Source organism: Phlebotomus papatasi, chromosome 1, assembly GCF_024763615.1.
Source record: "Phlebotomus papatasi isolate M1 chromosome 1, Ppap_2.1, whole genome shotgun sequence".
Classification (NCBI taxonomy): domain Eukaryota; kingdom Metazoa; phylum Arthropoda; class Insecta; order Diptera; family Psychodidae; genus Phlebotomus; species Phlebotomus papatasi.
This window is the reverse complement of record NC_077222.1, coordinates 42395157-42408922: the sequence shown is the minus strand read 5'-3', so window position 1 is coordinate 42408922 and position 13766 is coordinate 42395157. Positions and strand designations below refer to the sequence as shown.

Below are 13766 nucleotides of genomic sequence, written 5' to 3'. Positions count from 1 at the left end.
ATTTTTTCAAATAAAAATGTATTTTGACTTTCAGACTGAAAATAAATGGAATTTAAAAAAAAATGTTTCAATTATCACTCATTTTGTGTGTGGGATTAATTAGCGATTAATTTATATGATGTACGGTTAGACCTCTTTTTTTCAATATTCATTTAATGCCTCTTATTTTCTTACATTTTGATTTTTTTTTTAAATTTCATTACGTCTAATTTTCAATAAAAGGAATAATTCTTACATTATATTCAAAATTTATTTTTTTATTACTCATTAACTGCTATCGGACTAGAAAATATTTAATGACAATATCATTTTCTTCTTCGTGTTCTCCTCCTAAGAACTATCAAGAAAATTCATCAATAGAATTTTTATTTATAGAAAATTATTTTAATATGTTTTTTTCTAGTTTTTTTCTTTTATTTTGATTTCTTCTTCAAATTTCTTTATTACTCCACCTATAGCGTTTTTTTCTTCTGCCAAAAATTTATACTTTTCAAACGATTCGAAGATTGTCGGAGCATTATATTTTACAGATTTTTTTTCTCATTTTACGAAAATTTATCTATATTGAATGAATATTTTAAAGAAGCTGAATGTAAAAGCTGCAGAAGAATTTTCTCATTAGGATTTACTTCCCAATATCAATTCTCATTTCAAATATCTTGACTATAAAATGAAGTTATTGTTTTTCTTTTGAGATCTATCACAGAAATAATAATAAATGAATTACATGAGATTTATTTTTCTCACTTTCGGTTTTTCGGCCACAATAAAATCCTGTACATATTTTGTCTATTATTTTTTTCAATGGAAATTACATTAGACTGAGCTTTATTAGTTTTCTTTTGCACACAATTTTCAAATAGTTTCACACAAAGTTTGATATTTACATGTTTTGGATTGTTTAAGAGAGCATTTTTGTAAAATAAAACATTTGTAATATTAGTTTTAGAAACGAGGATTTGTGTAAGAATTCGTTTATGCTGAAGATTGAATTTAAATTTTGATATAACAGTCATTTGGCTGATCAATAACAACATTCGTTTTTAACACTTTAAAGACAAAAGGGTCATCTGTGACCCAAAAAAAAATTTTTCTTAGACTATCTAAAGTTATGGATTCCTTTAACGAGATAAAGAATTATTTTTTCGGGTCCCCGATGAACCAGTTGTCCTTAAGGAGTTAAACCCTTTACACAAAATTGTGAGAAAAATCGTTAAAATGGAGTATTTTAATATAGGGTGAAGTGAGGTACCTTTTAATTGGGGTAGATTTAAAATCGGGCGTTTTCTCATATTTTTAAATGGATTTGGATTTTATGGCCTAGACACACTTACGACTTAAGCCGAGAGACGGCTTAACGTAATTATAAAATAATGATTTGATTAAATTTCCACTTGTTCCAATTAACTAAGCCGTTTCTCTGCTTAAACTGAGAGATGGATTAGTCAGAAACAAATGGAAATGTAATCTTTCTTTTGATTATAATTACGTTAAGCCGTCTCTCGGCTTAAGTCGTTTGTGCGTCTAGCCCAGGGCATTACTGTTATAAAATAGCTCAACAAACTCATTGTGAGACAAATTACATTATAAGCCTCAAATCTTTCTTTTTAAGAAAAAGGTCCATTTTCAAGGATACCCCAATAAAAAGGTGCCCCATTCATTCATTCATTTTCAACCGCTTATCCCTATTGGGGTCGCGGGCCCATGACATCCAAATTAGCAGCCCACGCTTGTCGATCCTCCGCCACTTCAGGAAGATGTTCGAGTTCGATCCCAAGGCGTTCCAAGGCAAGATTCTGAATTTGATTCAGCCACCTCGTCCTAGGTCTGCCTCGAGGTCGACGTCTTCTCACAATGGCTTTGTATAGCTTTTCTGGGGAATATTTTTCAAGGTGCCCCATTTCCCCCTGAATATGTAGCCACACGTAAGTTTATGGTGCCTTTAAATTCAAGACTTTGACGAAAATTGCTCGCAATGCCATGTATTAGTTACCATTCAACATTTTGATCATTTTGATGAAATTTAATTTCCAAATTCACTCTTTCAGGACAATATAAGGATTATAATATTAAATTTCAAAAAAAAAAGAAATTTGCGTAATAGTTAAAGTAATAATTAAAGGAATTTTCTTAAATTATTCTTTACGGTTTAGGAAACTGAATTTATAAATTTCAAAGAATTTAGTTTACAATTTATGCTTTGAAACTACTTTGACCCTTGAAATTCAAAGTACCTTTCAGTAGTAAAATAGGTTTATGACGTTTTTGAAATTTTCGCATAACAAGTTTTCTGAAAATTTTGAAGCTATAAAAACTTTTAGAATATCCAGACGGGTTGTAAAAAATACTCTGGCTATTTTACTTTCAATTATTTTGTATAAGAATTCTTTTGAGTTTTATTATTCTTTGTATTGTCCTGAAATTTTCAACAGACTATGCATGCATTTTGAATTTGATTTGTTTTTAACTAATGATGGTCAATTAATAAAGATCATTGAAAATGGAAACTAAAAATTTGGTAAAATGTCTTAAATTAATTTTAAACACATTCGTAATAAATTTACAAATTTGTGTAGCATATTTACTATAATTATCATGAATAGTTAGAACTTGTTTGTGATGAATTTTTTTTGCTTAATAGCAATAATTCCCTCAATTCTGTGACAATTTTTAAGCTTTAATTGATTTCAAAAATTAATATAACAAATTTATCTATGTTGATAAATAAAATTCAAAAACATTTCATTAGTCATCAATTTTAAAGTTGGTCGTAAGGCCATTTAAAAATTTTAAATACCGGAAAACTTTATGTGAATTCTTTGTAATATATCCTTTATTTGAAATTACAGGGGATCTACTCGATTTTTATATTCTGATATGTTTAGAAAGACAATTTATTAAAATTTTAAATAATCTAAGCAAATAAATATAGCTTTTAACAAATAATTTTTCAAAAATTTACTATTTTTGGTAATTTGTCCATTTTTTGAAAGACAACAGAAAACTTATTTTTTTTAGGGTATATTTGCTAAACAGAGTTACAACCCATGAGAATTATTCTCCTATTACTATCAAACCCGGGACATTTATATATTAGAGCGATTACTTTACCAATTGACCCATTGAAAGTTCAGCACAAGATAATTATTTACAACAAATAGAATATTTTATGCTATCTTCTTAAAAATTGTTTAGAATGAGTTGATCCTCTGAAATTTCAAAAGAGAATTAGAGAAAAGTACCCATGCTTTGCACGATACCAAGCTTCGTAATGATTAAATTTTTCCTATGTTTCTCAATAAATGTAATGTAATTCATTGCACCCATATTAAAAAAACTAGAGGAAAGTGCCCAGTTTTTAAAATATATTGCGAAATCACATTTATTCAGAAACATAGGCAAAATGTAGTCATTACGACACTTGGGACCGTACCAAACATTGGCACTTTCCCCTATTATACGCTATTAGGCTTCACCTTGGAAGAGGAAAAGTTTCATTTTGATACTAAATATTAAGTTCAAATCTTTAAACTTTTTCAATCTCAGAACTGAGGGAATAATTTTATATTTTTTTCTGCTCTCTAAATATTTTTTACTTTGATATGAAAGTTCCACAAAAGAAAATTCAATGAGATACTCTTTTTTCTCATTTCACTACATACATATCTCATCACCTTAAATTTTTAATTATAACTCCTAAAGTATGTACAGTAAGATACTCCTTTTTTAATTTTTCTGCTCAAAAAGTCTCTGGCAAGGTTTTCTCTTCACCGCAATTTCACACCATATCTTGTCTCTATGCTACAGTGAGTTTTCTTTTTCTTTTTTTTCTATAAATAATTTCTCCATATGATTTTCTATGTACAATATACATTATAGTTACACATTTAAATATCATAATAAATATCTATTAGGTTTTCCGGAAAATGGTTTTAATTTACATATACATATGCAACACTTGCTGTTTGTTCGATATCCAATTTCTTTATAACACATTGCACACAAAATAGAATAACAGCGGCTCTCACTATGACTCAATTTCCGTCGGTGGTTGGCTTCACTGGTGCCGGAGTCCGCGGGATTCACTGGTTCAGCAGCGTGTTGGTCACCTCAGAGAAGGACAGCAGAGGACTCCCGTCCGCGTGATCGGGGAACGAGTTGGATGCGTAGGCGTGAGCGGTGATGTTGGAGATATGGTGCCTCGTTGGCGATGCTCCATGTATCCGTTGTTGCGCGATAGATAGTGTGACTGGGTGGTGTCGCCCAATGATGACCTGAAACACCACAGGGACATAGGTCAACTTATGTAAGAATTTTGAGGGAGGTGATTGACCGTTTTCCTGTGAGAGATACTATTAACATCAAACGACATGATATGACAACAGAATTTGTTGTACAGACTGACAATATTTAATTTAGAATCATATTTTAAGAGTTTTAAAGATACTATACAATTTTTAAAAAGTGCTTTAGCACGATCATGTCGCTTCTCCATTCTTATAGCTTTTAAGCAGCAGGAGTGTGTCTAGTGAGTGATGATTTTTATGCAAAAGTGTAAAAGGCAAGCTTAAAATTGGGCATCCGCTGAAGTTAGGTTTTAAAGGGGTTAGAAGGAAGTTTTAACCCTTTAACGACGAGATACTTTTTATAGACTGAAAATCAACAATAAAAATTAAACTGGGAAACATAATCAATGATAAGTCTTACATCTAAGCTTGGAAAGTCCTACAGAGTCTAATTCGGTGTATTTTGTTCTTCTATGAACGATAGGGACAAAAATGCCCAAAAATTTAAGTAATTTTTCTGACAATACTATTGAATAATATTTTTCGTTTTAATGAAAAATATTACGTATGAGTATTGTAGTTTTTATTAGCAAAAGGGTTTTGCTTAAAAAAATTGGAAGTATAAAAAATAAATAAAATCAATTATGAATTTGAAAATTTAAAAAATCGCTATATTTGAGCTTAAATATAAACTACATAGTAAATAGCTAGAGACTTGCAAAAAATATTCTAGATTCCTTCAACCTTCTACTTTACAATTATGTACAGACATAAGAAAAAAATAACTCTAGGTAATCAGGAAAAACTAATTTCTTTATGGGATACCGGTGTTCCAATCGTCCTTAAAGGGTTAAACCTTCGTATGACGGATGTTTCATCATTTGATGTGTTCCAAGGTCCCTAGTGGTCTATATACATTATAGGCCTATACACTATAGGGGAAAGTATTCTTCCTTCGAACGTTCACGCCTTCGAATGATGTGAATTTTCTTTTATTTTTCCTAAGAGACTTGCATATTTCTATTAAATTGTTAGGTTAGCTTATCATCAATTACTGACAATTACGTAGGGGGAAGTGGGGCACCTTTGAAAGTGGGGCACCTTTGAAATTGGGATTTTTCACCTATGTTTAAGTGGGACTGAGCCATATCATAACGTAATCTAGCTTCTCAATCTGTTTGTGCAATTAAATTATATCACATTAAGGCTCAATTTTAATTAAAAATATGTGAAAAATCTCAATTTCAAAAGTGCCCCATTTTTAAAGGTGCCCCACTTCTCCCTAATAATTATGTGAAATTCTTTTAGGAAAAATACAAGTCACGTTATTCGAATGCACAAACGTTCGAAGAGAGAGTACTTTCCCCAAGTAAATTTATGTCCATATTGAAGAGTTTTTCCTACACTACTGAGAGAAATCCGAAAAAGTTAAAATAACATTCCGGAAATGTTAATTTTACCCTGCAGTATTGATCCAAAATCGGTGTAAATATTACCCTTTTTAGGTGTATTAGGGGTTAAAGGAACCCTTTTTCATGTTAATTTTACCCTTAATAAGGTGTAAAATTAACATTAATAGATGTTGATATATTTTTACACCTAAATGTGTTAAAGTTCTGAGGAAAAAATTTTAATCGCACCCTCTTTTTTTTCTTAGTGTACACAGTCGTAGGGAAATTGCTTAAATTTGGCCATAAGTAGAGACCATAACAATCTGATTCATGGCAAAATTTTTTGAATAAGTTTAGTTATTTTATTCAAATTGACCGAAAATGGCTATTCCATATAAGACATTTTCGACCCCATATTGTCTTAAATATAGAACTTTCTAACTACAACATTACATTCCAAGAGAATGCTTTCTGAATTGATTTAAATTCATTAATTTAACGTAGAAAAATTAAAAAATCTCAGCTACTAGGGGGAAGTGGGGCACCTTTGAAATTGGCATTTTTCACCTATATTTTTAAATAAAATTGAGCCTTATCGTGAGATAATTTATCTACACAAACAGATTGAGAAGCTAAATTACATAACGATATGGCTCAGTTCCATTTAAACATAGGAGAAAAATCCCAATTTCAAAGGTGCCCCACTTCCCCCTAGTGGTACGAAACTTTCCTCATCCGAATTGATAAAGTATCTCGCTGGATGGTTTTTGGAATTAAAATCTGTGCATCCATGAGACAGAGATTTTAGGAATTTCTATCATTAGATTTACCAAGTCAGACGCATCAACTATAACTTTACATTTTTCAAGAGTTTATTTTTGAAGTTAGCGGTCACAAATAATCAAAAGCCAATGCATCCATTTCATTTATATTTTGCATAAATTAACCGAAGGTGTTATCCTTTGGTCATGTCTTATTTTACAAGGCAAAATGTGGTGTTAATTTTATAGGAAATTGCATTAATAGAGTTAATTCTTTATTTTTTTTGAAAAATCCTTCGAGTAATTCCGAGCTATCTCACTTGCTAAAGCATATTTTTTATAATTTTTTTTAAATGTGTCTCTGAAAATGAAATCTTAACAGCTGAAATTTAAAGACTTTTGAATTAAAATCTATTTTTTTTTATATTTTTAGTTATGCTTAAGAGCTTGAACGAACTAAATCTACAATAATTCTGAGAACATTCAGTAGTTAAATTAATTCCTTGTAAATTCATTTGAGTTGACATCATAGAATATATAAATATCATATAATATTAATAATAATATTGCGCTCTTGGAGCAGCGCCACCAAGAGCGTACCTTTAGATAAAGACTTACCGTAGATGAGGGTGACTTCGTCTTCTACGAGTTCGTAAACTTTAATTCTAATGTTTGAGAACGATCCTCATCGATCAGACATGGTAGATCGGATCGTTAAAGACCACCCTTAAGTGCTATAACTAAATAAAAGCTTACGAATAGGTGGGGGGGGGGGGTAAAGTCACCCACGGAGGACAAAGTGACCCGCATCTATGGTACGTCCTTAAAAGGAACATGTACAGATACTAAAAGTCAAACCAGTCCAAATTAAGTTATGAATCCCTGACAGCCAAGAAGTTCATTTCTCGCGGTTATGTCTAAAACTATGGTCTTACATTTCTTGATCGCGGATAGTCTTTTAAGGAGAGAGGGTCAAGAATTATGAGTCAGAGAAATTTTTTTTCTGACTTCTTAGAGCGAAACAGAACTTTAGAACGCCGTAGGAAAAATTTTATTTTTAGATCACACCGGTGACCCAATCGTCTTTAAAGGATTAAATACAAAAAAAAGCTTCTTTTGACTTCAAAACCGAGACCCCATAAAACACTCTAAATTTCATAAAATCAATTTTAAACATCTTTTCACCAAGATAAATATATTTGTTCCCAAGTATTATATAGTTTTCTTGATTTCTTTTTTTGTTTAGTTATAATAACTAAAAACTTATTAATTTCAGGGGCCTTTCGGATTTTTTTTGTAGTTTTAAAGTTACTTTTACCTTGAAGGAATTTAATGTACACAAATAATGTTTTAATTTGTGTACAGTGAAATAAAATGAAGAACTGGAACTTAGGGGAGGCAGTCTTATGGTTTATCTAAGTTATTGAATTCTAGTGCTCAAACTGGTATCTTCGTAGTAATTGGTAAGTCTGATTGACTTAAGTTTTGAAAGAAAAGCTACAATGCAAGGGGGAGGGAATTTCACGTAAATTTTCTGAATAACAGACAATATTGGCCTAAAAAATTAATATGAAGGAATTTTACGTTTTAACGTAATTATATATAAAACCTAAATTAAGCAGAAAATGAAGCTGGAAATTAATAGGTTAAAATTAAGGTTGATATATTAAACTTTGAAAAAAAAAATTAAATAATTATTTGGTTAACAGTGCCCCTAGAAAGAATCTCAGAATCTTTTAATGTTCAAGAATTATGCATCTGTTTATGTGATCTATTACTTATCAAAAGGTGATTAATTTCTGACAGTTGTTTGCTATGACTATTAACAACAATTTAAAATTTTATTTCGATATATTCCTTTAGATTTGAATTAATTCAATTTCAATTTTTCAATTTATTTAAAAAAAACCACTACAAACAGGGTATAACCCTCTTACAAATGCGTGGCAAGCAAATATGCAAAAGATAAAATTTTAAAAAGAAAAAGAAAGAAAGAGTAAGAGAAAAGATAGGAAAGCAAAGAAATAAGAAAGAAAAAAATGTCACTGGTCAAGCCCAGTCTGGAAGTGTCTCCGGATTCCTCGTGGTGCCGTACGGGCCTCACGGGAAAGAGAGTTAATAATGAAGCTCCCCTGATGAATAACGTTTTATAAAATATGTCCTGCTCCACCCTAGGCACAATGAACCCCCGAACCCTTGCCGAACCCTCCCCCCCTCATCAAAATGGAAGCCAGGTATTCCGGGGATCTCGTCGATATCAGAAAGATATTAAGAAAACAAAATGTTGGTCATTTGCGTCAAATCAAATTAGTTAAGAGGAAGTTTTTTCCAGTATTCGATGTTTCGTTCAGACACTGAGTGAGAGAAAACCGAAAAAGTCAAAATAACATTCCGGAAATGTTTATTTTCCCTGCAGTATTGCTCCGAAATCGGTGTAAATATTACCCTTTTTAGGTGTATTAGGGGTTAAAGTTACCCTTTTTCATGTAAATTTTACCCTTAAAAAAGTGTAAAATTAACATTAAAAAATGTTGATATATTTTTACACCTAAAAAGTGTTAAAATTCATAACTTATGAAAAGTTAGGAAAAAAAGTTAGTCGCACCCTCTTTTTTTTTCTCTGTGGAAGTGTGCAAGAACCGTTTGAAACCGAACAAACGTCAAAGGAAAATTGTACCAATGGTCAAAACGCTACCTGGGCAAACTTCCTTTGACATTTATTCGGTTTCAAACGGTTTTTGCTCACCACTGGTTTTATTTAGCGATTAGTAAGTTTTAAATATTGAACGAGATCGGGATCGGAACAGCAGAAGCATCATCCCTTCTAATATTTACTACTTTTCAAAAGAATCAGAAAAAGGTTGGTATATAATTAATTTTAAAGATCAAATATGTCACACAAAAATGATTTACAATTTATTTTAGGTCTGAAGAATGAGAATATAAAAATCTTTTTGCTTTTCAATCTAACCCTTGAATCCCAGAGCTTATAGAAGACCTATAATTTATTTACAAAAACCTCAAATGTTAACTTAAGATAATTTGAAGATATTATAAATCTAGTAAAATTTCTATTATACTTTTGCAAATGTTTTATTTGTTATCTATGATAATATTGAGTTCTTACCTGTATTTTGAATAAAGCTCTAATATGACCTTAGCATATCAGCTAGATCTTTTTAATAAACATAGGGGTCACCGCCGGGTAATCAACGCTTAGACGGCGGTGGCCACAGAAAAATATTTGCAATTTTAATTATGAAAGTACTATGTATTGCAGAGATTTTTCTCCAGAAGAGCATTGATGACAATAAATCTATCTATCTAAGAAGGTAGTATGTAGTGTAGGTTATTATTAATCAACAATTTATAAGCTTTTAAAAGGTTTAAATGAATTAAATTTTTTCTATAAACTTTCTGTTTTTCTACAACTTCTCAATATAATTTATGAGTCTGCAATGGTTAGTACAGGATACAAGTAATAAGTGGCTTAGAATTTCAAAATCATAGGCATATGCCAATTGCAATATCCATTTCTATAACATTTGTATGATGACTTGCTAAGGAAGTCTTTTCTTGGGCTATTTAGTGGCATAATAAGTAATGTATATAAGACTGGTTAATTATCCACATATGTGCTGGAATTAAAACTTTACAATTCACCCATAATAAAATCACCACCACAGAATTATGTGTAAATTGGTGTTTGCTGCACAGAAGCAGCGTGTCATTAATTGATTTTCGAGGTAAATTGCAATGTCACGCTTCATGGCGGATGCCCATATTGATGGCGCAAGCAGGACGAAAAAAAAGCAGAGATTAGGTTCTACTGAGATGAATGAGTGTTAGGGGATTTGGATTAGGAGGTGGAATGGGGAGAGACCAACTAAAACAACAAAAAATTCGACACTCACTGAGTGCTTGCGTGCTGAGGAGCATGGTGATAAGTGAAATACTGGTATTGCGAGTATGATGCAGGACTCCATACCTCGCAACTGCTCCCAACGACCGTCTGTGCCTGGGCACCCACTCCTGCACCACCCTGGGGGGTTGCCGGAGCACCAGCATGGCCCTGAGGAGACTGATGCAGCACGCTGTGGTCATTGCCAATGATATGGGGTGCACCGTGATGACCTAGTCCTGCAGCCTGGCTCACCTGGGCGTACATGGTGCTGGCAGGATGCTCGAGGCCAGTGGATTCATGGTGGGGCTGGTGGATACTGGGATAGGCGATATCTTTACTTGACCCATTCCATTTGAGGTGGGAGTTGTGATGACCATGATGATGGTGGGAATCTTCAATAGCCGGAGACATGGCCATTTGGTTGGAAATCTTCAAGTGATGCGCCTCGCTGTACATCCCGTTTGATGTGGGTGTTGTATTAGGGGAACGATTGGTAGCTTGAGGAGCTCCAGTAGCGCCCCACATTAGAACTGTTTGACGCTCATAGTGCTCCGGAGGGGAACTCTCGACTTTGGGTGTGATGATGCCATTGTTGCTGGAAGGAGCTGTTGTAGATAGAGTTGTAGATGCGGAAACTGGGGTGGTTTGATTCGTTACAGGGGTTGCAGAATTTAGTGGTAGACCCGCTGAGGAAGCGTTGACAGGGGACGGACCGCCTGATGAGCAAGACACCACATCCATAATTGGCGGTGATGATTTTGGCGTCTTTAGGTTGGATTGAATTATCTAGAGTGGAACACAAATAGACGTTAGATTGATTTGAAGACATATTGTCATTCTGCAATTCTATAGAAGTTAACCTGAGGCGTTGTTGGACTCCCGTAGCTCGATGCATACACATGACTTCGACTTGTGACATCTGCTCCAGGATAATATTTCCCACTCTCTTGCCATTTCTCCTCCTTGGCCGAGAGTCCGTAGCCTTCATAGGGCAGGAAGCCATTGGTGACATAAGGTGAGGGTGCAGGTGAGTGATGGTACTCCGGATAGTATCCACTGACTCCTTGAAGACGGTACTGATGGAAGAGGTTCTCGGGCACAGAATAGAAGTTAGTCGAGTGCACCGACGGTGTCATGTAGAGATTTTCAGGTGTGGGCGGGTAAGGTGACGTGGAGTACATAGGATTGAGATTTGGATATGTGGCCACAGCAATAGTTGGTTCAGGGATGTACTCCACAACAGGAACTGGAGGAGTGATCTAGGGGAAACATGTATGTTTTAGTCAAATGGATCTTCCAATGAGTAATCCTCCATTATCACTTACTTGTCCAAGTTGTGATTGCTGTTGCAATTTGCGTTTGGATCGGCATGTGGAGAGGAAATCACGGAGTTGCGTCTTGTAGCGTCGATTGGTGCGCTGTGGAGTTACGGGCGGTGGCAGGGAGTTGGGTGAACCAGTTGGTGGGACAACAATTTGATCAGCCTCAGTGAAATAGCTGGACGACAGACCGGTATCCAGGTAGCTCACTTTGAAGTCCATAGTGCGTTTTCCCAGCAGATCTCGACCCTCTTCCTCCATCAGCTGTCGATGGGTGCATATCACAAAATCCGGCTTGGAGTTCTTGTACACCAGGCGGGAACTACAAGTTAATTTGGCATTGAATTTTATATCTCATCATGTGTATTTATCACTTTGGTATATCCCAGGGATTCTTACCTCGTTTGAAGCCATTGCCATTCGCCATCCTTCTTCTGAAAGCGATATGCAATCATCCCTGATGCACCAGTTTTTAGCACTGGAAAAATAATTTATAAGTATACATTAGGTTCTGGAATCATGGGATTTGTGAATGCATAAACTTACATTCCTGATGGGCACTCGCCACATATGAGAGATCATCGAAATGTACTAAATCGTAACCTCCCATATTGGCAAGTTCAGCATCCGAGTACCCAAGGGCCATCTTTCCCCGTTGATCCATCGACACAAGAGACAGATCAAGTTTGTGCTTTGACTTGAACATATTCTCTTTCTGAGGGATTTCCAGAAGACTCGGAGGACCAAAGGGTGTGCAGTAGGCAAAGAGTGCCAGAGGAGGTTCTTCTGTTTTCCGATTCTGCCCATGGAGCACTTTAACGCGCCCCCTTATATCCAACCTCTGCAAAATACATTAATAAGTGCATTTTATTTGAGCGCATTTATAGTATATAAAATTATTAAAGAGAAAGTATATTTCATTCAAATCTTATTTGCTTATCTAAATAAAATGTTGTGTAAGACCGACAAAATTTGCAACTGTGGAAACTCACTAAAAGAGTGATATAAAATCGATAATACATTTTTCAATATATCCAAGGTGTTTCATTGAGTGGGTGTGCAATTGTACGCCTCAGACATCAATAAGTTCAATTAATCATCATGATTATGAAAATGATGTTAGTATTATCGATTGAAATATTATATATGTTGGTGAAATTTAAAAATGTTGATTACTTTTTTTTTCTTCTCTCCAATTCAATGAATTCTCACTAACAAGATTCAATATAACAACACATTCACTTTTTCCTGTTTTACGAAGAAATTTTAGCTAGCGCTTTTTTTGCCAGGAATTTGATTTTATAATTCTTCTTTAGAAATTTCCATTTGGTTTTTCAATCAATCAACCGTTGATTACACTTCAAATTCATTAAAGAAAATAAACATCTCTATTATTGGAGTTTATTTCTTTCATCATGCTGGAGATTTTTCCTGAGAAAATTACCTGTTGAATTACATGTGTTTCAGGTGAAGTTCAAACTTACCAGAAATCCTGATGTGTTATCCAGAAGACATCGAAATCGCACCGTGAAGCTTCTCTCGAGCAGATTGCACTTGTCCGGAGTCAGAGCTTCTGCCAAACTCATCCCAGCCATGTCCGGTGGCAAGAAGGAGTTCCACAGCAGCTGCCTCTGTAACTCCTCCCGATCTTCCGAATGCACCAGCTCATACACTGATTGATGAACAATGTCGGACTTTGGGTGAGATGTTGAGGTTGGAAGACAAATAAAAGAAAAAATGTGAGTAGGAGATGAAAACAGTCAAGCTGGGAAATTTATCTGTTGACCATGTGAGCTCCCTCAAAAGAGATAAATAAAATTCGCTGGCATGACAATTTTTAATTAATTAAAGATTTATCGCATCTACCATCCCAACTACACCGGGAAGATGCTCAATACTGGGATCCAGCAAGATGCGTTATAGACACCTCGAGGGGGGCACATTTAGATTTTTCGACAGCCAACGCACCCCGCAGTTCTCAAAATCCATAAATCGTGGACAATCAGAATTTGCCACACAACACACTTTTGCCTCTTCATCATCTTTTCCCTCTCCCCCCTATGTCCCTATCCCTATAAATCCAGATTTTTGCTCCTGGAGCAGTT

General features: G+C 34.3%; 1 protein-coding gene across 2 annotated transcripts in view; it reads right to left on the bottom strand.

Annotated features, from left to right (window-relative positions):
- Positions 1 to 3807: 3807 nt before the first annotated feature.
- Positions 3808 to 13766, bottom strand: part of LOC129799782 (aryl hydrocarbon receptor protein 1) — a 123711-nt gene continuing 113752 nt past the window's right edge. Inside the window, exons 6-12 of one of the 2 annotated variants that reach the window (XM_055843997.1) lie at positions 13146 to 13355; positions 12208 to 12502; positions 12061 to 12139; positions 11668 to 11983; positions 11203 to 11601; positions 10427 to 11128; positions 3808 to 4274 (exon numbers count right to left, since the gene is read on the bottom strand). In XM_055843997.1, the coding sequence (XP_055699972.1) occupies positions 4083 to 4274; positions 10427 to 11128; positions 11203 to 11601; positions 11668 to 11983; positions 12061 to 12139; positions 12208 to 12502; positions 13146 to 13355 (2193 nt within the window). In that variant the 3' untranslated portion in view covers positions 3808 to 4082. Of the gene's footprint in view, positions 4275 to 10352; positions 11129 to 11202; positions 11602 to 11667; positions 11984 to 12060; positions 12140 to 12207; positions 12503 to 13145; positions 13356 to 13766 lie in introns of both variants that reach the window. The other variant, XM_055843998.1, reaches the window with a different exon arrangement.